The following is a 25,701-nucleotide window of genomic DNA, read 5'->3' on the forward strand; positions in this document are numbered from 1 at the left end:
AGCTTGTCTCAATATTCGTTGTGCTACGGGGCGCCAAGGCAGTTTTTCCACATTGATCACTCGTATCGATTTCAGCCGAAAGGCCATCAGACAACACTTTACATCAATGAGCCCTTGGCCACCATCAGACAAGGGGCAACAGAGTAAGTATGACCACAACCAAGCATGACCATTCCAAAAAAAAGTTTACCAGTATCTGTTGAATCTCTTTCAGCAGGACATCTGGTGGCTGTAAACCAGTGGTTCCCAACCTTTTTTCTGTCATTTCCCCCTGCACCCAATTCAACCATCCAGATTTCCCCCTTCATGTGTATGAGAGAAAGAACAGTTAAAACACACTGAGACTATTTACTAATTTATTTTTCAAATGCGCTAACACAGCTAACATTAAATTGTATTGAATAAGAACACAGCATTTTAGTGTGACTTCTGGCATTGTTTGCCGTTCACGAGTCCTTCAATGTCTGGGGGAGTTATGGAGAGCGCACAGCGAACATCCGCCTCCACCTCCAACTTGTTGCATGCCTTTGTTTTGAGGTATACCAGTGCCGAAAATCCTGTCTCACACAGGTAGGTGGAAGAAAACTGGACCAATATCCGCAGAGCATTGGTCGCAAAAAGCGGGTAGGTTCCTCGGACTTGGGTCCAAAACTCTTCCAGTTCCATATTCTGGAAGGCATCCTTCGCTGTGGAGTCGTTTTTCAAGTCCAGGAACTCTTCCTGCCACGCTTCTGGCACATCATCAACGTTCCTCTGAAATGGGTCTCTGATGAGCTTGTTCTCGTTGCTCTCGTTTGTGATCCCCGGGAAGTAATACTTGAATTTTTCCTCCAAGCCTTCGAGGTGTTGTTTGATATCCTTGGCTATTGGATCAGGCAGACCATCCTCCATATCCTCCACACATTCGTTCAGAGCGAGGAATGAGGAAAAACTTCCACTCCCCGCTCTTTTCTTCCACAGTTCCAGTTTAGCCACGAAAGCTCTGATCTTGTCCGACTGAAAAAGAATGTTGGTCCCTTTGCCCTGCAGTTTCCTGTTGAGCTCGTTCAATGCACTGAAAATATCGGACAAGTAGGACAGCCGCACACAGAAAAACTCACCCTTCAACGCCTCCAGAAGCACAACATTCTCTTGGGCCCGAAGGAAGGCTACCACCTCATCAAACAATTCCAGGACTCGCTGCAACATGTTTCCCTTTGAGAGCCACCTCACCTGAGTATGAAACAGCAACGATTCGTGGTCGGCTTCCATGCCTTCACAGAGCCGACGGAACAGCCGAGTGTTCAGAGCGGAACCCTTGATAAAGTTGACGACTTTGATGACAGTCTCGAGATGCTGCTTGAAGTTCTTGCGGAGAGTTCTCGAAGCAAGCGCCTCTTTGTGGATCAGACAGTGTGTCGATTCCACTGCCGGATTCTTTTGCTTGACGAGCGTGCCGAACCCCGATCGAGAGCAGAGCATGGCTGGGGCACCATCCGTGCACACCCCAACCAGAGACTCCCAGCTGATGTTGCTGTCTTCGAAAAAGTCATTGATAAGGTCCATCACATCCTGAGCTTTGGTCGTGGTCTGGAGAGGTTTGCAGAAGAGGAATTCTTCTGCAATTCCTTTTTCGGTGGTATAACGAACAAAGACCAACAGCTGGGACAGATTCGCAACATCTGTCGATTCGTCGAGTTGAATCAAAAAACTGTGACCCTCGAACCTTCTGAACAACTTGGTTCTTGATGCTCTCAGCCATATCATTGATCCGTGACCGAATGGTGTTGTTTGAAAGGGAAATCTGGGTCATCTTGTTGTGGGCAGCCTCACCAAGGACCAACTTCACGCACTGCAGCATACAGGGCTTCACCAATGTTTCACCAATTGTGTGTGGTTTCTTCTCCCTCGCAATCTTGTACGAGACTTCGTATGACGCTTTCACAATAGCGTCCGTTTGCTGACGAAACGTTCCAGTTGAGTCCAGTCTCATCTTCTTCAGATAATTTTGTTTCAGCTTGAAGTATTCACGATCCTTGTTCTGTAGTTCGGGATGGCATCCTTGAAGGTGTTGCTTCATCTGGAATGGCTTCATGCTACCATTCCCCAAGGTCTTTGTGCAGATGTTTTTTTCGACATGATCACTTGCGGACCTGGAAAGAACAAGAGAGATCATATTAAGACATGTAATAGAAAAGAACAAACTAAAAAAGAAGAAAGAAAATAAAACATAAGAATGAAAGCGGGTAAAGTTCAGGAAACGGGTACTCCTGAGAAGAGAAGAACAGAAGGCTATTACTGGAAATTATTTTGTAATTATTTTCTGATAATTTCCAGAATTTTAATTCCAGACTAGAATTTCCCCCTGTAACACCCAAATTTCCCCCCCTGGGGGAAATTTCCCCCCGGTTGGGAACCCGTGCTGTAAACAGATGAATTTGTGCCACAACACAGAGGTAACTAAGGTATTAATTAGTATACGACCTCTGAAAGACATTTGCGGAAGGAACCTTTTCCATTTGTTAAGACGTTTGGTTACGTGATCTACCACTCCTTCCCAGTTAATAAGGGAGTACTGATAAGGACCAAGATAAACACCAAAGTATTTCACCCCCCTCTCTCGTCCACCTTCGATCTTTCAGAAGAGACTGAGGTGGCACTAAGGGAAGCCCACTGGATGTACTTGAGCTGAGGACACCCACAGAGCTTTACTCTTTTGCCAATTACACTGCAAATGTGAAGCAAGATGAAACCTACGTAAAGATCCGAGAAGAATGGTTAGATCCTGATCATTTTTAATTACTACATAGACATCATCAGCATATGCAGACACCAACATAGGGTGTTCTGGAGATGGAACAAAGCCAGAAAGAGTTCCTAAGATGAATTAGTAGTGGCTCAAGAGAAAGGCTAAACAGTAAACCCGACAATGGACAGCCTTGCCGAACACCCCTCTGAACCTGAATGGGAGAGCAGAGACCATCGTTTACTTTACACAAACTCGATATATTGTTGAATAACAACTTAATAAAACTAATGAACCTTTCATCCAGGCCAAACTTTTGCAACACTTAAAACATACAAGTGTGATCAATACTATCGAAGGCCTTTTTGACATCAAGGAAAATCAAACCAACCCCTTCCTTCTTCCTCTTTGAGGCCACAATCAATCAAATCTGTAATTAAAAAATGTTATCAGAGATTGATCTCCCTGGAACACAGTAGCTCTGGTCAGGGTGAACGAGAGTCCCGATGACAAGTTTTAGCCGATTGGCCAACAATTTGGAAAAGAGTTTGTAGTCAGAACACAGTAATGAAATAGGGTACCAGTTCTTGATTTGACGGAGATCGTCACTTTTTGCGAGAAGACAAACCACCGCTCTTCGACAGCTGAGAGGCAGTATGCCAGAATGTAAACTTTCTTGCAGAACCAACAGTACTTCTGGACCTTACATGTGCCAAAATGCTGGAAAAATTCCACTGGAAGTCCGTCGATTCCAGGGGCTTTTCCACGTTCAAAGCTATTCAGAGCCATGCCGAGTTCCTCCAGGGTAAGCGGCTTTTCAAGAGCTTGACGCTGACCACAACTCAAAGAAGGAACATGATTTGTCATCTCATCAACACAATCTTTACACACAGATTCCTTCGCAAATAAATCAGAAAAATAATTTTTCACAAGTCTGTAAACATAACTTTCATTTTGTGTAATATTCCCTTTAGCATCTAACAAGGAGAAAATCTGCCTTTGAGATTTCTTAACCCCTTCTAACTGGAAAAAAAACAAAAAACTTTTATTTGGGGTGTCAGAAAACTTCACATTTTGGATTCTGAGTCGAACTGACATCCCGATTACTTTTTCATGAATCAATTCTCTTAGATAAGCTTTTTTTTTCCAATAATAACCAAAGTTTCCTGTCATTTTGAGCTTTAGCTAAGTCTTCCTCCAACTGCAAAATTTCAGTTTCCAAGAGTAAAACAGCAATTTTATTCTTGCTCGTAGAAAATGACTTATTTGAGACATAATGTTGAGAGACATAATGTTGTAACTGCATTTTTGGCAAAATTGAATAAAAATGGCTCTCATGTCTTTCAAATGGTGTTGAAAGACATGAGAGCCATTTTATTCAATTTCGCCAAAAATGCAGTTACAACATTACGTCTCTCAACCCGCGTTATAACATTGACAGAAAATGTGAATTTGAGCTTTCGCGGTGTCCCACCATAACTGGATAGAAGAATAAGAAGGTTTACTTTGGATAAGTTTTTCCCAAAAACTACGAAAAGCGTCAGTAAAAAAACAATCCTCTAACAAGCTGGTATTAAAGGTACAACACACTTTTAAGAGTAAACTGAGAAGAGGATAAACCAAGCACTACCAGGTGATGATCAGAGAAAATTGAAGGAAAGGTTACAAGACACGAGTACGTTTCTAAAAGTGGAGTTAAGAAACCATCTATCCAGCCTCGCAAGTGTTATCAGCCCGTTAGCACACCGGCACCATGTATACTGAGATGCTGTACAGTGCTGCATGCGCCAAGCATCGAGTAAACCAAGTGATGAAAAACAACAAGATATGTGTTTATGATATTCAGGATGTGGTTCTGGTGTTTTTCTATCCAAATTAGGTTCAAACGTGCAATTGAAATCTCCTCCGATACAAATACAATGATCAAAGACTAAAGTATGAAGGTAATTAGCCAGATGTGTGAAAAACTCTTTACGAGCCCCACTCACTCAGAGCAGAGACATTAAGTAAGGTGAGGTGAAATCCTTGATACACGAACTCTAATGATGCTAAGTGTCCTTTAACTATTTCAAGAAAACTATACGAGTCAGGAACAAAACCTGGATGAAGCAAAAAAGCAACCACCACCGAGACAGAAGACAAATTACTAAAGAAATAAAGCCCCTTATTAAGGCAGAGCCAGTCAGACTGTGATGTCTCTGTTCTGTGTGTTTCTTGCAACAAACAGACATCGACATGTTTCTGAAGCAACAAGTTTTTAACTTGGAACCAACGCAAATGGTTAGCACCACCCCCATTAATGTTTAAGGTACCAAAAAGCACTTCCTCCCTTTTCATCCTGTATCGGGAGGTTTGGCAGCTGTTAGAACATTCTAACCCTGCTTTTGTAATAAATTTCCTCAGTCTGTGAATTTGTGGTTTAGTTATTTCAAAATATTTAGAATTCCTAATTGTGCACTTTGCAATCTGCATGAAGGAAAGAAAGTCAGGAAAATATTTATGAATGATGACATTCCGCTGCCTAAATGTCTCATTCAGAAACGATACAATAACCTGGGGGGGGGGGGGAATATCTGTACATGATCAAATATGACTGACAGATCAGTCACCTCCATGTCGTCATCATCTGAAGCAGACAGCTCAGATGACCTTCCACTAGGTTCGTAAATATCACCCTAGACCTTTACTAACTCGTTTCCAGACACGTCTAAGAGGGGTACCGAGTGAAACAGGGTTCGCAAAGTACCACCGTACAACACTTTCAACATGAGATGGGGCCTCGAGTCCACCATCTTGTACAACCATATCAGGCACCTCTACCAGGGCCTCACAAACTGTATGTTGATCATTGGTTGGGGCGGGAACATTGCATGGAGCCGCAACACCATTTTGGTCTGTCAGGAAAAACTAGCGCTGATACCTCCATACGTTCAACACATGTTTCAACAGCACCAAGAGACACTTTACCGCTATCTAAAGGACCAGGACCACACTGTAAACTTTGAAGTACATTCTCATTATCACAAACCATTTCATCATTTTTTCATTCCGATGAGGTTCCTCAGTTACCGGAACAGCCGTATCCAGTACGACTACCTTGGGAGCGCCAGTGCGGTCACAAGGAGCAGACGCTCTACGCTTTTTTGACACTTAAAAACAAAATCATCCTTACCGTCCTCACAATGTAAGGGAAGAGTATGAGTGGGAACGTTGGATTCACTGGGCATCACCTCCTCCACCATACAAGGTTGTGGGTCGTGAACTGTTTCACAATCTAAATGAACGTGTCCCGATTCTCCACACTTCGAACAAGAAGCTTTCGAACAAAATCTTTGTAAATGGCCAAAGGCTCCACAAAGAAAACATGTTAAAGTCGCTGATGAAGCAAACACATGGTAATTGAAATGATCAATTTTAATCTTAAAAGAAACCTTTAAATTCGTGCCCTCCCCACGGTCCGGCAGCACCATGTCAAGTTGCCGCCAAAAGCTCATCACGTGCTTTGCTTGGTCATGGCAGCACCCCAGGGGGATCATCAAGATCTTTGACACAATTTTTCCATAAGGAGACAAAACAGACGCAAGTTGTTCATTTGACATGAAAGGAAGCACATTAGACAATTATTTTCATTGCCAGGACATCCATCGGGGAGGCCACAACAAAGTGACCACTACGGGTGGTTAACCCGGAACTCACGACATCGTGAACAAAACGTACATCGGAAATGAATACCACGACCTTCTGATTCATACGTGACGCAGCACGTACATGCTCAATGCCGATAGCGTCTCCAACCGCCAAAACAATCTCCTCAGTAAGAACCCCGTCAGGGGGTACGCAAACTAAAACATGCTTACGAGTTAGTGCTTCGAAAGCAGCATCTTGCTGCGAGTCAGCCACCGCCATGTTACAAAGACTCGACGCTCATTGTCTTCCTCACTTAAGAAGAAGAAGTTAACAATGCACTCCTACTTTCCTGAACTTTGAGAAAGAGGGCACTAACGAAACAAAATAAGGAAAGGCAAGATAAATAAAAACTAAAATAAAACAGGTTTAAAGCGAAAGGCTTTTAAATAATGAATGGACTAACAGGGCACCGCCCAAAAACTGACGATACCCTTACTAACACTGCTACGTGCTCTCTCTTCTCTACACAGAAAGGAAACACAGGGGAACCTTACAAGTAGAAAACGAACACGGGAGAAAACGAAATGGGGAGTGTGGGAGATACCAACCAGCACGGCAGAGGACAGGTCCTCATGACACAAAGCAAGGAGCGGCCATGACAGTACACACCGTACCAACAGCCAGCAGGGGGTGAGAGAGAGAGAGGGAGAGGGAGAGGGAGAGGGAGAGGGAGAGAGAGACACAGAGACAGACACAGAGAGACACAGAGACAGACAGACACAGACACAGAGACAGACACAGAGACAGACACAGAGACAGACACAGAGACAGACACAGAGACAGACACAGAGACAGACACAGAGAGCCACAGAGAGACACAGAGAGACACAGAGAGACACAGACACTTTTGTATGCTTTTATTAGAAAAGTATCAAAGCACACTCCATGAAAACAAATCCAAACGATTTTACAGCAGAAATAAATTCAACAAAAGCAAGGGTGTCTGTTCATGTCAAAACCACCACAGAATAATACATATATGCAAAAAGTAAGTGCAAGTACTTTACACTTTTACAAACAAATTCCATCACGAAAAGAAACTCAAAACCTCATCAGTGTACCACTGATCACCCACAATATCCAGGCTCAAAAGATAAGCCTGCTCCATTTTTACTTGGGCCGAAAACATACCTTTAAAGCACAAAAGCACATTTGCATTTTTCCCCTTCAATTTTGCTTTACTGGTTTTATAAATTGCCAGTTTGGCAATGCCCTACAGAAAAGACAAGTGAGCACAATATATGCCCGAACAAGAAGGTATATACAGAATTGTGCTATTACATGGAAAACAGAAACCACTTTAGATGACGAACGTATGTCGCGACACACCGTCTCCCAGTCTGTACTGATGTACCAAATATGAAATGTGAAAGTTGAAAACTACACCTCACTGCCATGGTATTAAAAACACCTCACCCCCACATTATTAACTCGAACCAAGTCGTCGATGACACACCATCGCATATTCCCTCGCGCACTGCTTTGTCCCATTAACACTCGGTGAAATTTTATCTTGCAAAATGGATTGACTATTCTTTTCTATTTGAAGTGCTTTATGACCAAAGACTTACTATGTTTACTAAATCAGAAGTCATGGCAAGCATGTCAACATTTCATGAAACATTAATTTAACACTGTCCAGCAATAGAGAACTGTGCATCAATTTAATCATAGGAATGAACTGTTGATATAAATTATAATTATTCATCATCAATTAGACAAATACAGTAAAACCTGTGACTATTTGTCACTCATGGGAGCCACATAAGTAAGTTCTTGAAAATAATTTACCATGTACAATGGTAAATACACTTAAAAAAAAAATCAGCATCTCACTGCCATGGTATTAAAAACATTTCACTGCCATGGTATTAAAAACATTTCACTGCCATGGTATTAAAAACACCTCACTGCCATGGTATTAAAAACACCTCACTGCCACGGTATTAAAAACACCTCACTGCCACGGTATTAAAAACACCTCACTGCCACGGTATTAAAAACACCTCACTGCCACGGTATTAAAAACACCTCACTGCCACGGTATTAAAAACACCTCACTGCCACGGTATTAAAAACACCTCACTGCCACGGTATTAAAAACACCTCACTGCCACGGTATTAAAAACACCTCACTGCTACGGTATTGAAAACACCTCACTGCCACGGTATTAAAAACATCTCACTGCCACGGTATTAAAAACATCTCACTGCCACGGTATTAAAAACATCTCACTGCCACGGTATTAAAAACATCTCACTGCCACGGTATTAAAAACACCTCACTGCCACGGTATTAAAAACACCTCACTTCCACGGTATTAAAAACACCTCACTGCCACGGTATTAAAAACACCTCACTGCCACGGTATTAAAAACACCTCACTGCCACGGTATGAAAAACACCTCACTGCCACGGTATTAAAAACACCTCACTGCCACGGTATTAAAAACACCTCACTGCCACGGTATTAAAAACACCTCACTGCCACGGTATTAACACCTCACTGCCACGGTATTAAAAACACCTCACTGCCACGGTATTAAAAACACCTCACTGCCACGGTATTAAAAACACCTCACTGCCACGGTATTAAAAACACCTCACTGCCACGGTATTAAAAACATCTCACTGCCACGGTATTAAAAACATCTCACTGCCACGGTATTAAAAACACCTCACTGCCACGGTATTAAAAACACCTCACTCCCACGGTATTAAAAACACCTCACTGCCACGGTATTAAAAACACCTCACTGCCACGGTATTAAAAACACCTCTCTGCTCCATGATTAAGAAACACCTCACTGCCACATTATTAAAAACATCTCACTGCCATGGTATTAAAAACATCTTACTGCCATGGTATTAAAAACATCTCACTGCCATGGTATTAAAAACATCTCACTGCCATGGTATTAAAAACACCTCACTGCCATGGTATTAAAAACATCTCACTGCCATGGTATTAAAAACATCTCACTGCCATGGTATTAAAAACATCTCACTGCCATGGTATTAAAAACATCTCACTGCCATGGTATTAAAAACATCTCACTGCCATGGTATTAAAAACATCTCACTGCCACGGTATTAAAAACATCTCACTGCCATGGTATTAAAAACACCTCACTGCCATGGTATTAAAAACACCTCACTGCCATGGTATTAAAAACACCTCACTGCCATGGTATTAAAAACACCTCACTGCCACGGTATTAAAAACACCTCACTGCCACGGTATTAAAAACACCTCACTGCCACGGTATTAAAAACACCTCACTGCCACGGTATTAAAAACACCTCACTGCCACGGTATTAAAAACACCTCACTGCCACGGTATTAAAAACACCTCACTGCCACGGTATTAAAAACATCTCACTGCCACGGTATTAAAAACATCTCACTGCCACGGTATTAAAAACATCTCACTGCCACGGTATTAAAAACATCTCACTGCCACGGTATTAAAAACATCTCACTGCCACGGTATTAAAAACATCTCACTGCCACGGTATTAAAAACATCTCACTGCCACGGTATTAAAAACATCTCACTGCCACGGTATTAAAAACATCTCACTGCCACGGTATTAAAAACATCTCACTGCCACGGTATTAAAAACATCTCACTGCCACGGTATTAAAAACATCTCACTGCCACGGTATTAAAAACACCTCACTGCCACGGTATTAAAAACACCTCACTGCCACGGTATTAAAAACATCTCACTGCCACGGTATTAAAAACATCTCACTGCCACGGTATTAAAAACATCTCACTGCCACGGTATTAAAAACATCTCACTGCCACGGTATTAAAAACACCTCACTGCCACGGTATTAAAAACATCTCACTGCCATGGTATTAAAAACATCTCACTGCCATGGTATTAAAAACATCTCACTGCCACGGTATTAAAAACATCTCACTGCCACGGTATTAAAAACATCTCACTGCCACGGTATTAAAAACATCTCACTGCCATGGTATTAAAAATACCTCACTGCCACGGTATTAAAAACACCTCACTGCCATGGTATTAACACCTCACTGCCATGGTATTAAAAACACCTCACTGCCACGGTATTAAAAACACCTCACTGCCACGGTATTAAAAACATCTCACTGCCACGGTATTAAAAACACCTCACTGCCACGGTATTAAAAACACCTCACTGCCACGGTATTAAAAACACCTCACTGCCACGGTATTAAAAACACCTCACTGCCACGGTATTAAAAACACCTCACTGCCACGGTATTAAAAACACCTCACTGCCACGGTATTAAAAACACCTCACTGCCACGGTATTAAAAACATCTCACTGCCACGGTATTAAAAACATCTCACTGCCACGGTATTAAAAACACCTCACTGCCACGGTATTAAAAACACCTCACTGCCACGGTATTAAAAACACCTCATTGCCACATTATTAAATTTTCCAATCAGTGATGGGGAATCCCCCACCATTGAATGAAAAAGGCTCTGATGAAAACTGGGGAGCTGAGACATGTCAACGTGTTGCAGGTCAATGAGGAAAAGTTCACGGTCATATTTCAGATCTTCCACTTTCTGCAACCAGGCGTTTGTGAGAAGTCGCCAAGGAACACTCACTGTACAGTGGAGACTCCCCGGAATTGTAGGCCTTCGCTCTCGGATAATTCCGTGAGCCGGCGGGTCACTGAACCAACCGTGGAATGCCAATATCTCGACCGCGTGGTGTTGGGTCTTTTTGTCTGGAACCAATTTACCTAAGTAACCACGCGGTCTCAGCTACCGGGGATCCACGCCCTCGGCACATCTTGCTCGAACCGGGTCACTCTACCGACTGTGGTTGAGTTCCAACTACCGACTACCAACTCCAGTTCGGGTGCAGTGGAGTGGAGCTGCCAAAGCCGTGCCGGCTAAGATGAGCAAATTTACGGGAATAAAGACCGGCTCAAACTCAGATCCGAACCATACTGGACCAATGAAAGAAACGACGGAAATGAACTGGGAACATTTCTCATAATAATTTATTTACAATAAGGACACAGAGCAAGACTTATCGTGGAATATACAAGAAAGAATTCACAATGGTCAGAAACAAGAAGCGAATACTTCGATATTGCGCGGCTGGGGGCAGTAAAAGTCGAGGTTAAGAATGATGAAACAATTTTGCAGTTATAAAATTTAAATGTAGACACGGTGAATTAGCATGCATGATGGGAAGAGTTGTGAAGTTGGACAAATTTCTATTTATAGCCCTCAGATCAAAGGGACGTACACGGCCACAAGTGTGACAGAAGACACACGACAGAATAGCCAATTGTATAACAGCGCGATGTCGCCACGCTGTAATAAACACAAGCAGTTTTACTTAAGAGACGGCGCCACACACACACACAGACGAAAATAAAACCCAGGTGTTTTATTAGGACCCCCACAGCCAGGGAGAGAGACGAACTGGGGTCGCGGTTCGGCGGGGTACCTGCACGTTGGAGGGATGTGGGTGCTCCGTGGTGCGGCACCTGCCAATGGCCGTGCAGCCTGGCCCACAGTCATGCGTGGGGCTCGTGTCCGCGGAGGAGCTTGAGAGGAGTAGTCGGAGTCCCGGGGCGGGGGTCAGGGTCGCGGACAGGACCCAGCAAAACTTCCACGAATGCCCCAGACTCCAGCAACGAATGCCCCGTCTCCAATAAACCTCTGACGAACGCCCTTGAATGCCCCACGCAGAGCTGAACTCCTTCTGAAGTGAACTGAACCCAGACTCCAGCTCAGAACACATGACGCACACCAACCAACTCACTCCTCCAAAGAATGCCCCTCGAGACTGAGGATGGTGTCGTCTTTTTATGGACCTCCCCGAATGGGGTGGGGGGGGGCTCAGTGGAACAGACGTCACTGTCCACCCTGATTGGACAGGGCCTCCACGGATCCGCCCTTTCTGGGCAGGGTCTCGGCCTTGTTGGGGGGAAAAAAACCCGCCCCCCTTCACGCGTGTTTGCACTCGTCGTGCAAGAGTTACAACGTTGAAAAGGAACGTTTGTGGAAGTGGCAAGGAATGGCTGCAAGATCTTTCCTCGGCAAGTCAGTGTGCGAGTCGACAGTGGGTGGGCGGGAGGTTGTTGGATGTAAAGATTTAATAACCTACCTAAAAAAAATATCGCAACACACACCTTTGATTCTCCCACGAGACAAAAGGAAGGTACCTGTCTTCACATGTACTTAACGGAATAACTGACTTTTGGGACATCTGTATGTTTGAATGCAAATGGTTTCCAGAACCGAAACAATGTGTGTGTGTGTGTGTGTGTGTGTGTGTGTGTGTGTGTGTGTGTGTGTGTGTGTGTGTGTGTGTGTGTGTGTGTGTGTGTGTGTGTGTGTGTGTGTGTGTGTGTGTGTGTTACAGCCACGGGTACAGAGTCCATTATGAGGGGGTTAATCCCCGTTTCTCCTTAGAAGAGCCAGACCTGGGGACACCGCTCACAATTAAGTTCGTGGTACGGTGGGTTTCTTCATAACCACGAATGCCAATCAGTTAATCACGAGTTCCAGTGTCCACCGTCTAATTTTGCCATTTAACTTGAGGTCACGTGGCTTCCTGAATGGGGAGCGTGCCCTCGGCAAAGCAATTTTATCTTGATAAGATCTTAATTTGGGTGGCCGAGCATTTACCGCTGATGTGTGCCAACTGACGGGTCAATTAGTTTGGTAATTACCTCCCGGTCTATCTCGGTTTGGACAATGGATCAATGGAAGGAAAGGACAAGCACGGACAGGTTGAAACGTCAACAAGGAATTTATTAACAAGGAAAAAAAAAAAACAGAAGAACTTGTCATTTCTTTGCAGTGAAAACAAGTAAATTCAAATCAAGCAAAATAATGTCATGCAAATGAAAAATTAATCAGGCATTGATACAAAAGCAGACAAAGAGCAGATGCTTATCACGATGCCTTACTTAACAATTAAAACATGAGACAAGGATACCCAACAGATCATTCGGGGGGGTGGGGGGGAGGAATCCGGTCTCGCTCACCAAGTGGAAGTTGCCGTACGTCAAATAAAACGTCCCAAAATGTGTGAGCGTGCCTTGGTCCGTTGCCAGTGCCCTACTTTACGGTGCACCCACTCGCAAACAGGCTTGAACACCAATCGATATCACATCGTCATCCCCAGGAACCAGGGACGTCAAGTATCAAGTACGCCAAGAGCAGGTCTGGAGCAGAACCAGCATGAACGGTGCAAGCGTCACCCACCGTCAGGAGCCACCAGGATCCACAATCAACGAACAGCTGTAGGGAACTGTGAGGCAGTCACCGGCTCAACAACCGTCTGACTGGAACTGACTGGAGCTGAAAACAGCCGTCATCCAGCTGTCACAAAACTCTGAGAGCTGTAAGAGCCGCAACCAGCTGTCGCCAACTGTCACAAAGAACAGTCCTCTCATCCTTTTTATAGGTGGCCAGTCTGGGCGGAGCTTCTGCCAAATCCACCTCGCCTATTGGTGTTCTGTTGTTCTGTTCTATCAAAAGTTCTGTTCTATCAAATGTTCTGCAAGTCCAAAGTGTACATACATCGTCCATCTCCAAGCCAATATGTTCTGATGGAAAGGGGGTAGAACGAGCCTCTGTTGGGCTCACGGCCATCTCATGTACATGAATGTGTCGTAAAGAGAACAAGAGCGCAAATGAGCACAATATACGCCCGAAAAAGTCTGTGACACACACAATTACATATTCAAACACGTCAATTTATGAAGAACAAGAAGGTATATACAGAATTGTGCAACTACATGGAAAACAGCATTCTGGTTGCCATGGCAACCACTTTAGATATATCGTGTATATATATATATATATATATATATATATATATATATATATACATATACATATACATATACATATATCGGGCGTATAAAAAGGCCATCCCATAAGAAAGGGAATCTGTTTGATACCCTTCTCCATCACATCAAAGTTAGAATTCCACCAGACATGGGGACGGGTCTATCCTGGACATGCATTTAGGGAAATAACTGTCTGAGGGCTGAAATGTTTGGATGCATTAGTCGGATCTGATTCTGAAATCCATAACATAAGATATATACATATACATATTGTGAAGTGAATGCTAGTTCTAAACTGCCTGGTTGCCTTTCAGACACTGGTGGTCTACGCTCTCGGTGTGATTACGAAGGATGAGGCCATCTGGTCAGAGCCCTGTCGGTCAGTTGCAGCGATAACACAATCACAACACCCCATTGACACCTGGATTGAACCTGTCAAGTGTTGCTGAACAGAAATGAAGAAGTCGGTAGACTTCTGATGTTGGGATGGCCCTCACACTCCATTGACTCAATCCAACATAAATCCTCAAAAAAACACATCGACCAAGATGGAACTTATAAACCTATACTTTACTTACCAGTCATCTGCGGAGAATTTCCCATCCAATGACACTCATTAAACTTTGGGACATCATCGCTGAACAAGAAGAATGGGACACCCAAAAGTGCCTGTTTGTCATTCTTTTTATTTTTATTATTCTTATTCTTTTCTGACAGGCCAACTCAAAATTGGTTTAACCTACGAACTTGGTTTAAACATGAATACACTACATTTTATGGAGGGAAGGTGCAAATTGATCGAAATTTTAATAGCTTGAAAGAATTCCACGACAAGTATGCAAAATTGCATTCCTTTGTCAAGGAATAGGAAGGATTCAAAGGTGGGCGGGACTACAACTGTCAATCAGCCTGATAGGGGCGGGGTTGCTCGTCACATTTACCCAAGGGCCAATCAGATCGACATGGTTGTGCTTAATGGTGGAATATTATCAGCCCTGTCCATGCGGGGCAGTCACGGGCCAATCGACAGCAACGACACACACACAGCATTTCTACAAAGTGTGTGCTATGTAGAATGTTAAATCGTCGATAAAGTTTGAACTATAACATTTGTAAACACATATATATATATATATATATATATATATATATATATATATATATATATATATATATATATATATATATATATATATATATATATACTCAGTTCATGTCTGCGTGTCAAAACATGTCTTCATTTTGTACTCTGAATGTCGATTGCATGCTGACTACACGTGTGTACATCAATTACGTGGAATGTACCTTTTTAACCCATGAACCCTTGAGAATGCTGAAGCTCCTCATACCTTTGAAGACCCTAAATATGCCCAAGACTCTAAAGTCCCCCAAAACCCTGAAGACCCCACCCCCCCCCCCAAGACCTTGAAGACCTCTAAGACTGTTTAGACCTGTAAGACTCTTTATACCCCTAAGACCTTTGAAGACCCTGAAAATCCTTTAAGACCAGGAAGACCCTTTAAGACACCCAAAAACCTCAAGATTCCCAAAACCCCGAAGAACCTTTAAAACCCTTCGACCTCGAAGACTGCTCAGACCCCAAAGACCCTTAATACCCCTTAGAGTTTAGACCCTCGATACCCTTTAAGTTGCCCAAGACACCCCCCCCCCAAGACCCTTAAGAGCCCCAACCCCCTCCCCCCACCAAGAACCTTTAAAACCCTGAAGACCCCCAAAACACTTAAGAGCCCTAAAACCCTTCATACCCCAAAGACCCCTGAAGACCCTTGAGACCTGGAAGACCCTTTAAAACTTAATACCCTTTAGACACCCCAAAGACGCTTTAAAATGCTGAAGACCTCTGAGACAATTTAGACCCCAAGACCCATGGGATGCTTAAGATCCTTTAGAACCTGAAGAACTCTTAAGACTTGGAAAACCTATTAAGACACTCAAAACCCCAAAATACCCCTAATATCCACAAGACCTTTAAGACCCCTTGGAACCCGAAGACCCATGAGACCCTTAAAACGTGGAAGATCCTTTATGACCTTTGAAGACTATTTAAAACCCTTAATACCCTTTAGACGCCCCAAAGACGCTTTAAAACACCAAAGACCTCTGAGACCATTTAGACCCCAAGACCCATGGGATGCTTAAGATCCTTTAGAACCTGAAGAACTCTTAACACTTGGAAGACCTATTAAGACACTCAAGACCCCCAAAACCCCTTTCAAACCCCCAAATACCCCTAATATCCACAAGATCTTCAAGACCCCTTGGAACCCAAAGATCCATGAGACCCTTAAGACCTGGAAGACCCTTTATGACCTTGGAAGACCGTTTAAGACCCTAAATACCCTAAAACCCTTGAAGAGCCTCAAGACTCAGAAGACCTTGAAGGCCCCTCAGCCCCCCAAAGAACTGAAGACCCCTAAAACCTTTAAGACCTGCAAGACCATTTATACCCATCAGACCCTTTAAGACTCTTAAGACCCTATGACCCTGAAGACCCCTTTTACCTTTAATACCATTTCGACACTTTTGACACCTTTAGATACAGGGTGTGTCAATAAAAGGTTAACCACTTCAAATGACCTTCATACTTTTAATCATTTCCTTATTTTTTTGATTGTTTTGCTGGAGTGATCAATGATATTTGGAGAAGTTATTCAAGCACAACCAAAGTATTCTATGGGGGGGAAAAAATGATGTTTTCTCCAGAGCAAAGAGTAATCATCGTCACGTGGTATTTTGAGACCAAATTGATTGCTCCCGTCCAGCCAAGGTTCTGTACTGAATATGGAGTGCATCCCACAAACAAGCCAAGCGTTGAAAAGGTCCAATGGGGATAAAGCATCACGAGCCGCTATGTGTGAGATGCTGCACCAGAAAATGGAGGCAAACCCAAACTAGATTCACGGTGTGTGGTTTAGTGATGAGGGACACCTTAACGTCAATGGTGCTGTCAACTCACGCAGCATTTTCTGGGGAAGTCAATGCCTAGACGAGGTTGAAGGGAAGTCGCTTAAGGGTCTGAAAGTCACTGCTTTTGTGGTTGTCAGCGACAGAGGCGTGTTTGGGCCGTATTGGTTTGAAGACAAAAAAAGGAAGAATGGTTACCATCAATCAAGAATTATACCTGTCGATTGTCAATGGACGAGTTCTGCTTGCGTATGGAAAACGAATGGTCTCCACACAGCCCTGACCTCAATCCGCTGGATTTTTTTTCCTCTGGGGAGCTTGTAAGGACAACGTCTACAAGGAACACCCCAGATATGAACCTGATGTGAAGGCAGCAGTTGAGGCTTATGTGCAGACAGTAACCATTCAAACTTGCAGAAACATCATTGAAAACTTCATGTGAGTGCATGTTGTGTGGGTACTCACAACAAACACCTCAACTATAAGCGCATTCTCGCATAATGACTTTAATCTCTCCATGATTTGGTTTTCATTTTCCGAGTTAATTTTTGTTTTATTACTCAATGTTTTGGTTAATAATGTTTTGAAGTGGTGAACCTCTTAACACACCCTGTGCCTTCACCCTTTAGACTTTTTACACCCCTTAAGTCCCTTTAGATCCATCCATCCATCCATCCAGAGACCATACTCAGTGCAGAGCGTTGGTGCTGCCTAAGCAGTCTCCTTGGTTATTGGATGCAACCCTGGATGGGTCGCCACTCCAACATGGGATACCAGTAAGCTGGCACTCATTTTGCCAACCTCAGAAGGATGACAGGCAGAATCAACCCCACCTGGTATTAATTCAACAGCCAAGTGGGATTTGAACTCAGGATCCTTAGATCCCAAGCCCACCACCCGAACCATGAAGCCAACACCAGGCATTAGAGGTTCCTCACTTGTATTTATAATATATTGTTGTAGATTTCCGCCCACCGGCGTGCGAACGACCACGTCTAACCAATAGCGGTCGCTTCGCCCACCGAACGGACAATCCAGTCGCGGATTTCTGGATCAACGCCGGAAACCAGCCACGGGTGTGTTTTTAACCACACCACAACCTTGTCCGCACTCGACCCGCGCTACAGGGTCCAATCGCCAAATCTTCGATTTACCTAATTATTCGCGCGGGTAGGTTACCGAGAGATTGTACCTCAACGGGACCGCTTGGAAACGAGCCGCTTAAGCAGCTCGCTTCCTTTTGAGATAACCGAGTGGGGTATTATCGCGCAGTCCCGTTGGACCCGATCACTTTAGCGGCTATTTAAAAACCAACGATTTATTCCGATCTCAATACAGCAGTTCAATGAGGAAATGGACGCAACAAACAGGTTTACATTCACACAAGGACATTTATTATAATAAAGCACGTATGCAATTAAACAAGCAACAAAAGCACGACAAAAGAACTACAACTGTCTACTTATTATGTACAGTCACTTGCACTTAACAGCAGTTCCTACTTATTAGACGGACACACGTACGTACACACACACACACACACACACACACACACACACACACACACACACACACACACACACACACACACACACACACACACACACACACACACACACACACACACACACAAAGAAATGGTGGCAGAGGCCTTTAATAATGAGCTCCAGCTCGGAGGACAGGTGAGCTGAAACCCAGAACCTATCTCGAACCTCTCCACCTCGTGTGGTCTTCAAGTTGTTCGGACCCGGGCTCCAGCGAGAGCGAGCTGGATCCAATCGCCGTGAGCTGCGATCCTTCCTGAGCTCCCGCGAATCCTCCCACGCTTCTCAACACGTGCTGGTGAGACGAGGCATCGATCCTTCCCGTCGATGCGTCGCTTCCCCGAGGAACCACCTCCAAGAAGAGGTCGATGAGTCGCACCAAGCTGGAAACCAAAATGGAGAACAAAGAGCTCCACAAACCAAGAAGAAGAAGAAGAAGCCACCATTCGCAGCTTGAGCCGAGCGACCGGCTTAACTTTCTTCCAAACAGGGCAGCTTGAAGCAAAAAGCTTTCCCGAGCCAAGCAGAAGCCGAAGCTCACGGAACCATCAAAGCAAAAAGCCTCCTCCCGAGCCAGGCCTCAGCCGAAGCAAAAAAGCTTCCGAAGGCCTCAACCGTAACGCAAGCCAAGCAGGACCCGACGGTCTGCTGAACGACTACTCTCTGCCGAAACAAAAAGCCAACGACTCCAACTCCCGAACACGAACAAAGAAAAGATCTCCTCTTATCCTTCTCCCGCCCTTCCCCCACTCCCGGCGTGACTCATGACATGCCCTCGTGCTGCATCCCCCGCTCAGCCACGGGTGGGAGGGAGTTGTTGACATCATGAGTCACGGGACGGCAGGGTTCTTCTTGCTCTTCGCAGAAGAGGGGGAGGGATGTCTCCATTGTTCGTTCCCTAACTATTAAATCGATCCGCAGAGCATCTAATCGATTTCTGAACATTTAAACAATGGAAGGTGAGCTATCTAGGGAACAAGCACTTATCGACAGAGCTGACTCAAGGAACCTGTATGTTGTGTTCAATCGAATTCCAAATTCGTAACAATATCTATACCAGCACAAAAGACACCACTCGCAAGGGGGCCTTGGGGGCGAGAATTTTTTTATTCCTTCAACCATGATTGATGCCAGAGAATCATTCCATCGATGTTCGTCCTCCGCTAACAACGTAATTTCCAGTCAGTTTCACACATTTTTATTTTCCCAGCTGTAAGTTTCTAGATGACATTGGAATCAGTCATGTTTTGACTCTGAATCCTTTTTTTAAATGATTATTTTTGATCCACCTTCCCCCTTTAACCACATGACTGGTTTAACTCCACCCATTTACCACAATAAACAGCATGACTCATGTGATATTGTTTAATTCGAATTGCAATGCAGATTTAGGCCTTGAGGGGATTTAATCTCAATTAGTGTTCTGTCCCCCACCCCTACCTCCCCCACACTTGCAGGTTTGATCCTGGAAGATTTGTCGACAACCCTGAAGCACAAAATAACTTGGCTTTGATAGGCCTAGCAGGTGTACAGCTGTGTCCAGAGCTCAGGTAAATGGGACGGTTAAAGCCAAAAACTTTAGATTTGATAAAGTACTTAATAATAGGTTATCATGAAATGATGAATCCTAAAATATTGGGCTCAGAAATCCCAATTCGAGCTATATGGAAGATGCAATTACAACCAAAGGATTTCACATTTATTCCTCTTCACTGGGAGTAACCCCTGATCTCGGTTCAAGCTCTTTTGTTCTGACAAAGGGTTATTGATTGAAAAGTGAGCTTCACCTTGCTTCCCACAGTGGTTACCGTACCTCAATCAACGTCCTGTTGATTTCATCCATCGCTCAACCTTGTCTGCTTACACCGATTCACACTAACCTTCACCAGCAAGACTAGTTTTCCATGCAAAACGCCATTTGTCCTCGCCTCCACGATTTCCCGAAGATACACAACTCGCAACCTTCGAAACCCAGCTCAAGATTGTACAATGGTACATTCAGCAATTCAATTAAACAATCACATTCAACAATCATGACGTTGCACACGTTTGACAATCATACTGCCACCTCAGATTTTCCATCCACGAGGGTGCAACCAACCAACAAACCCCACATTGTCTGAGGGTTCAAAGATTCCACAAGACCATGGGGGGCATCTGCCTCTCCCCAGATCAGACAGGCGTTCTCTTAAAATAATCAGGCCAATTAAATAAGGGTTACACACATCCATCACATAAACCTCTGCCGTATACAATCACGGCCAATCCCATCTGAACAGTACTACGGTGCAAGATTGGTGCTGTTGCTAACATACCCAGTTGGAGGCTCTGGTTCTTTAATGGAGTATTTTCATCCCATCCACCCATAATTTTGTTAAGGATCTCAGGGGTCACGATGGTGGCACCAGCTCCTGTGTCCACCACACTCAAAAGTCTAAGTTAATTTTGCACCAAATTCACAACTTTCCCCTGCCAAACAAACCACAATTGAAAGATTTTTCCAGCCGGTGAGGGCACTTCTCCACAATCCCAGCCGAGCACAGAACCGTGCATGTGATTCGAGTGTACCGGTTTTCGTCACATGGTCTACCTGTGTCCACTTCCTGGGGCCTTGTTTCTCGTCAGGGTGAACCACCTTAATTTTGTCTCCTGACATGCCAGAATCCCTCAATATGGCCATTCTTGCAACTCAAGAAAAGGCAACCTATGTGATCATCAATTGGGACCTCTACCAAGTCTACCACCAATATGACCTGGTTGGTCTAAGACCACCAAACATAAAACCTGGACCGTGCTGTTGTGGCCCTGGTTGCCTCTGGAACATCTGGGTGAGATTTCATATTTGGTCATTTATACATTTTAAAATCATAGCAAAACCTTCTTCCTCTGAATGCTTTTTTTATTTTTCTACAAGAGCAAGGCTAAATTGACAGTAGGATCGCAGGGCAACAATTGAGCACAACCGGCAAGGGATAAATGAACGGGGAAGGAAACACTGAAATCAGCAAGTGAGAGGTTTGGGTTAGGAAGGGTTATTATGCATAATAAAGATCATGGATCAGGATGAGGGATGCCAAGAGATGGCGGTGCATTGCCAACTTGAATCTGTGGAGGGAGGACAGAGAGAGCGAGAGAGCACCTTCTGGAAGGCGGTTCCCAAGATGGGAGAAGCGAGGAATAAAAGACTTGACATGTGCAGTCAGCCTGGATTTTGGAGGTTTAACCAAGAGTGGATTACAAGAGGATTGTGTCTCAAGAAATTGCTGGGAGGTTCAGAGGACTGAAAGAGCAGAGGGATTAATGTTTGAGAATAGATTGTAGAAAACAGACCACCGACCTGCCTCTAATGCGAGAGCAGCAGACCTTGTACTTCAGCCACATCACGGGAGATTGTAATAATTTTGAGAGCTTTCGATTCCATAGAATCCAGGAGGCAGATGTGATCCTGGAGTGCCAGCCCATAGTGGAGAGCAGTACTTCATTGAGCAGGGTACAAAGGCCTTGTATAGTGTGAGCTGCTCTAATTTTCCAAGCAAATATTTGATTGAAGGAGAATGTCCAATCTGGAGGCCAGCTTTGCTATCTGGTCGGCCCAGGAAAGGTCAAGGTTGATGGCGATGCCTACAAGTTGAAGAGACAATTTCTTCCAGTGGATGACCAAGGAAGTAGGTGGGTTTATTTGACAATCGTTCTGAAGTGATAGGTTGAGATTGTGGGATTTTCCAGGATTTAAGGACATGTTCCATTTATCAGACAAGTCAAATATTTTCCAAATCAGCAGAAAGAGGCACAGCTGCTTTCTGCTGAGCAGAAGGATGGGGTATGGACAACACAATGTGGTCATCTGCAAAAAAAGAACCTGGGGGATTTTCCAGAGCATCGGAGAGCTCATTCGTGCAGATAAGGAGCATGACTGGGCCTAAAACACTGTCTTGAGAAACTCCAGTCTTCACTGAGAGAGGGGATGAGAAGGTTCCATTTATGACAAAACGTTGACTCCACGAGTAGAGGAAGTCACAAATAAATGGAATGAAGTTGGCCTTCACAGGCAGAGAGCATGGCAAACAAAGCAGGATGCCATACTGTGTCAAATGCCTGATACATATCCAGGAGACTGTCCTTATCTCTTGTTTGACGTTGAAGGCCTCCAGCCATTGTTGAGAGAAGCAGAAGCATGTCCAGAATTGAGTGACTGGGACAAACCGATTGTCAAGATCAGGTTGTTTGAAAACAGGAAAGATTGACATCAGAACCAATGATGGATTCCATGACTGCTTGTCATGGAATCCATCACTGGGAAGCAAGCTCACTGGCCTATAGTTGGTAGGGTCTGTTTTTGCACCATTCTTGTGAACAGGAGTGATGTATGCTGACTTCCATGCAGAGGGAGAGTACAGCAGACATTGGGTACACGAGATTTGGAGGCAAAGACAGAGTTTAGACCTTATGCCTTATCTCAAGCATCGTCTGCAGTAAAGCCGTTTCAGGTGAGGGACAGGATAAAGGGGGAGCAAACATCAGAGACAGACTGGACAAGGTGCCACCATGACTTGGAGGAAGGAGACTGGTTGGAGAGTTGACATTTCTAAGATGATCTTTACTGGCTTGCCTCAGGATGTGATATTTGGTCGGTTACAACATACTTGTTGCGAGCCTTACGCAATGAAAGAAAGTTTAAATTATGTAAATATAAACACACTGTAGATCTGGAGTCAGGGTACCATCAGTTTTACATACATGACCACCATTGGCTGATATATAGCTTCAAGCCTTTCCTCATGCTCCTCAATGCTTCAGCATTGATGTTGTACTGTACATGGACAACGGTACCGTTGTCCTCTGTTGTCAAAACTCAAGTTTCGGACGTCTGAAATTGGATAAATCATTTTATAATACACCAATGCCAACTAGCATTTTGTATCCAGACTTCATCAGATGTAAAGCCGCTGTCACACCTTGACGATTTAGACAGCGTATGCCGACGTATGAAAAATTTGTCAAAAACGCTGGCACACGTCGAATACATTATGGGTAAGTTTTGTATACGCTGGCATACGTCGTAGTACGCCGAGCTCGTCGACAAATTTTAACATGCTCAAAATTTTTCGACGTATGCCAGCGTATTACTCACACGTTCCGCATACGCTGGCCATAAGTTTTAGGCACGTTACGCGATCGTTGACACACGTTACTTGTAAGTTACTCATAAGCCGAAACACGTCGAGGTAATGCTTAAAATTTGTCGACGTACTCGGTGTACTACGACGTATGCCAGCGTGCTTCAGCATGCTCTTAACGTATACAAAACGTACCCATAACGTATTCGACGTGTGCCAGCGTATTCGGCAATTTTTTCATACGTCGGCATACGCTGGCTAAAACGTCAAGGTGTGACAGCGGCTTAAGCCTTTCCTCCTCTATTTTTTTTTTTCATCATTTTTAATAGTTTTGATACACACGTGTGGCCTGGCACCAGGACAGTCTGAATGTTGTGCTTCTGATCAGATTTAGGAATATTTCAAATTTTATTATTAAATGCCATTTGTGTACATTCTGCCTTGACAGGTTTGCATTCCATGCAGCAATGGTGCTGCTGTGCTCGCTTTGCCTTAAGTTTAAGTTCCGTCTTGCCGACACACAGCCAGTGGAGCTGCAGCCTGAGCTGGTGACGACACCGATGGAGGAAGTTTGGCTGTGTGTGAGCGAGCACAAAGTCTGAGATATTTTATGATTACCGCTGATCTCTTTCAGTGTATGCATTCGATTTATCAGCAAGTACTGTTCGACTTCCTATATATCCTTTGCACCAACTGATTTTGAACGAAATGGCCCAAACATTTCAAGCCGACAGCAAGTTGCAGCAGTGGCATTGAATTTGTTCGAGCAAGTTCCAATATGCTTGAATGAAATGCAGGTTTAAGTCATAGTTTATGACCCTACCTTAGCCCTTAAATATAAAATGTACTCCATCTGTTCCATTTCTTAGTCATGCCATGATAGTATACCTAGGATGACGTGTTCAAAGACAAAGACAGGCCTTTGAATTTCCATAACTTTGACTGTGAGTCAATTCTTCTTCCTCTTTCGTTTGCGGCACATGGCGATGAATAGCTTCATTGGCTGGGGAGGAGAGTGGCTGTGCTGCTAATACAATGTCCTCTGCAGGTTCGAGCAGGAATTTATAATTCGCTTGTGGTGCCGACGATAGTTCACCTACTCTCTGTGAAAGACATCATGGGATCTTTAACATCCACCAACTAATGCCAGCAGACTGGACGCTCATTTAACGTCCATCCGAGGGATGAAAAACTGATGAATCACCCTGCCTGTGAACCCCCCCCCACCCCCCCCATCAATATGGATGACAGTTTCTTGCTGGGCTGAGATTATAACCCAGGCTAAATAGCCAAGGGACAAGTTTGCATACTTCTCTTCTCGGCCATCCTGCCAGCCCCCCGAATCAATTAGAAGCTTTTATGCAACAACAAGATGCAATCATGTATTATTGGAGTTGTGCATTTTTCTTGGTGGTTACCGAGTTGCTAAAGACAACACTGCTCAAGTTTGATCTACTTTTGCCTCGGCCAACCACACGAGTGATACGTTGATGGTGAAATCATGGCATTGCTGAGAAAAAGCCATTGAATGTATTCATGAAGTTATGCATTATTTGCTGTTAATACAGGCATTAAGACAATAAACATGCCACTAATCTCACTTGGTGTATTCTAGCTTTTATCAAAATATTATCTTTATTGTATACTAGGCAGGGGTACCCGTTGTTGCCCGGTCTATTGTTGTTTTTTGTTGGGGGCCTAAAACACTTTCCTACACCCACCAAAGAATGGGGTCAGGGATCATTTGTTACCTTTCATGTAAAAGTCAGTACTCTAGGAGAACAAAAAAAAAATAGGACCACCGGACCTGTAGCTGATCTGAGCCCTGGCCTAATCTATCCATCCATCCATCCATCGGGACCAGA

The 25,701-nt window shown here is 44.0% G+C and overlaps 1 protein-coding gene and 1 long non-coding RNA gene across 4 annotated transcripts in view; one reads left to right on the plus strand and one right to left on the minus strand.

Moving 5' to 3' along the window:
* Positions 1 to 8: 8 nt before the first annotated feature.
* LOC147024155 (protein FAM200C-like) overlaps positions 9 to 25,701 on the minus strand; it is a 28,121-nt gene continuing 2,428 nt past the window's right edge. Inside the window, exon 2 of one of the 2 annotated variants that reach the window (XM_085883783.1) lies at positions 9 to 2,132. In XM_085883783.1, the coding sequence (XP_085739909.1) occupies positions 418 to 1,746 (1,329 nt within the window). In that variant the 5' untranslated portion in view covers positions 1,747 to 2,132 and the 3' untranslated portion in view covers positions 9 to 417. Of the gene's footprint in view, positions 2,133 to 18,849; positions 19,103 to 25,701 lie in introns of those variants that run through there. The other variant, XR_015058901.1, reaches the window with a different exon arrangement.
* Positions 12,807 to 25,436, plus strand: LOC147024156 (uncharacterized). Of its 2 annotated transcripts, none has more exons than XR_015058902.1 (4): positions 12,807 to 12,903; positions 14,565 to 14,629; positions 20,177 to 20,269; positions 24,285 to 25,436. It is a non-coding gene; the product is annotated as an uncharacterized LOC147024156 (long non-coding RNA). The 2 variants fall into 2 exon arrangements; XR_015058903.1 differs by having other exon boundaries at positions 12,890 to 12,908.

The sequence above is a fragment of the Eptatretus burgeri genome, chromosome 6, assembly GCF_056783735.1.
Source record: "Eptatretus burgeri isolate ZD-2024b chromosome 6, Ebu_testis_v1, whole genome shotgun sequence".
In the NCBI taxonomy this organism is placed as follows: domain Eukaryota; kingdom Metazoa; phylum Chordata; class Myxini; order Myxiniformes; family Myxinidae; genus Eptatretus; species Eptatretus burgeri.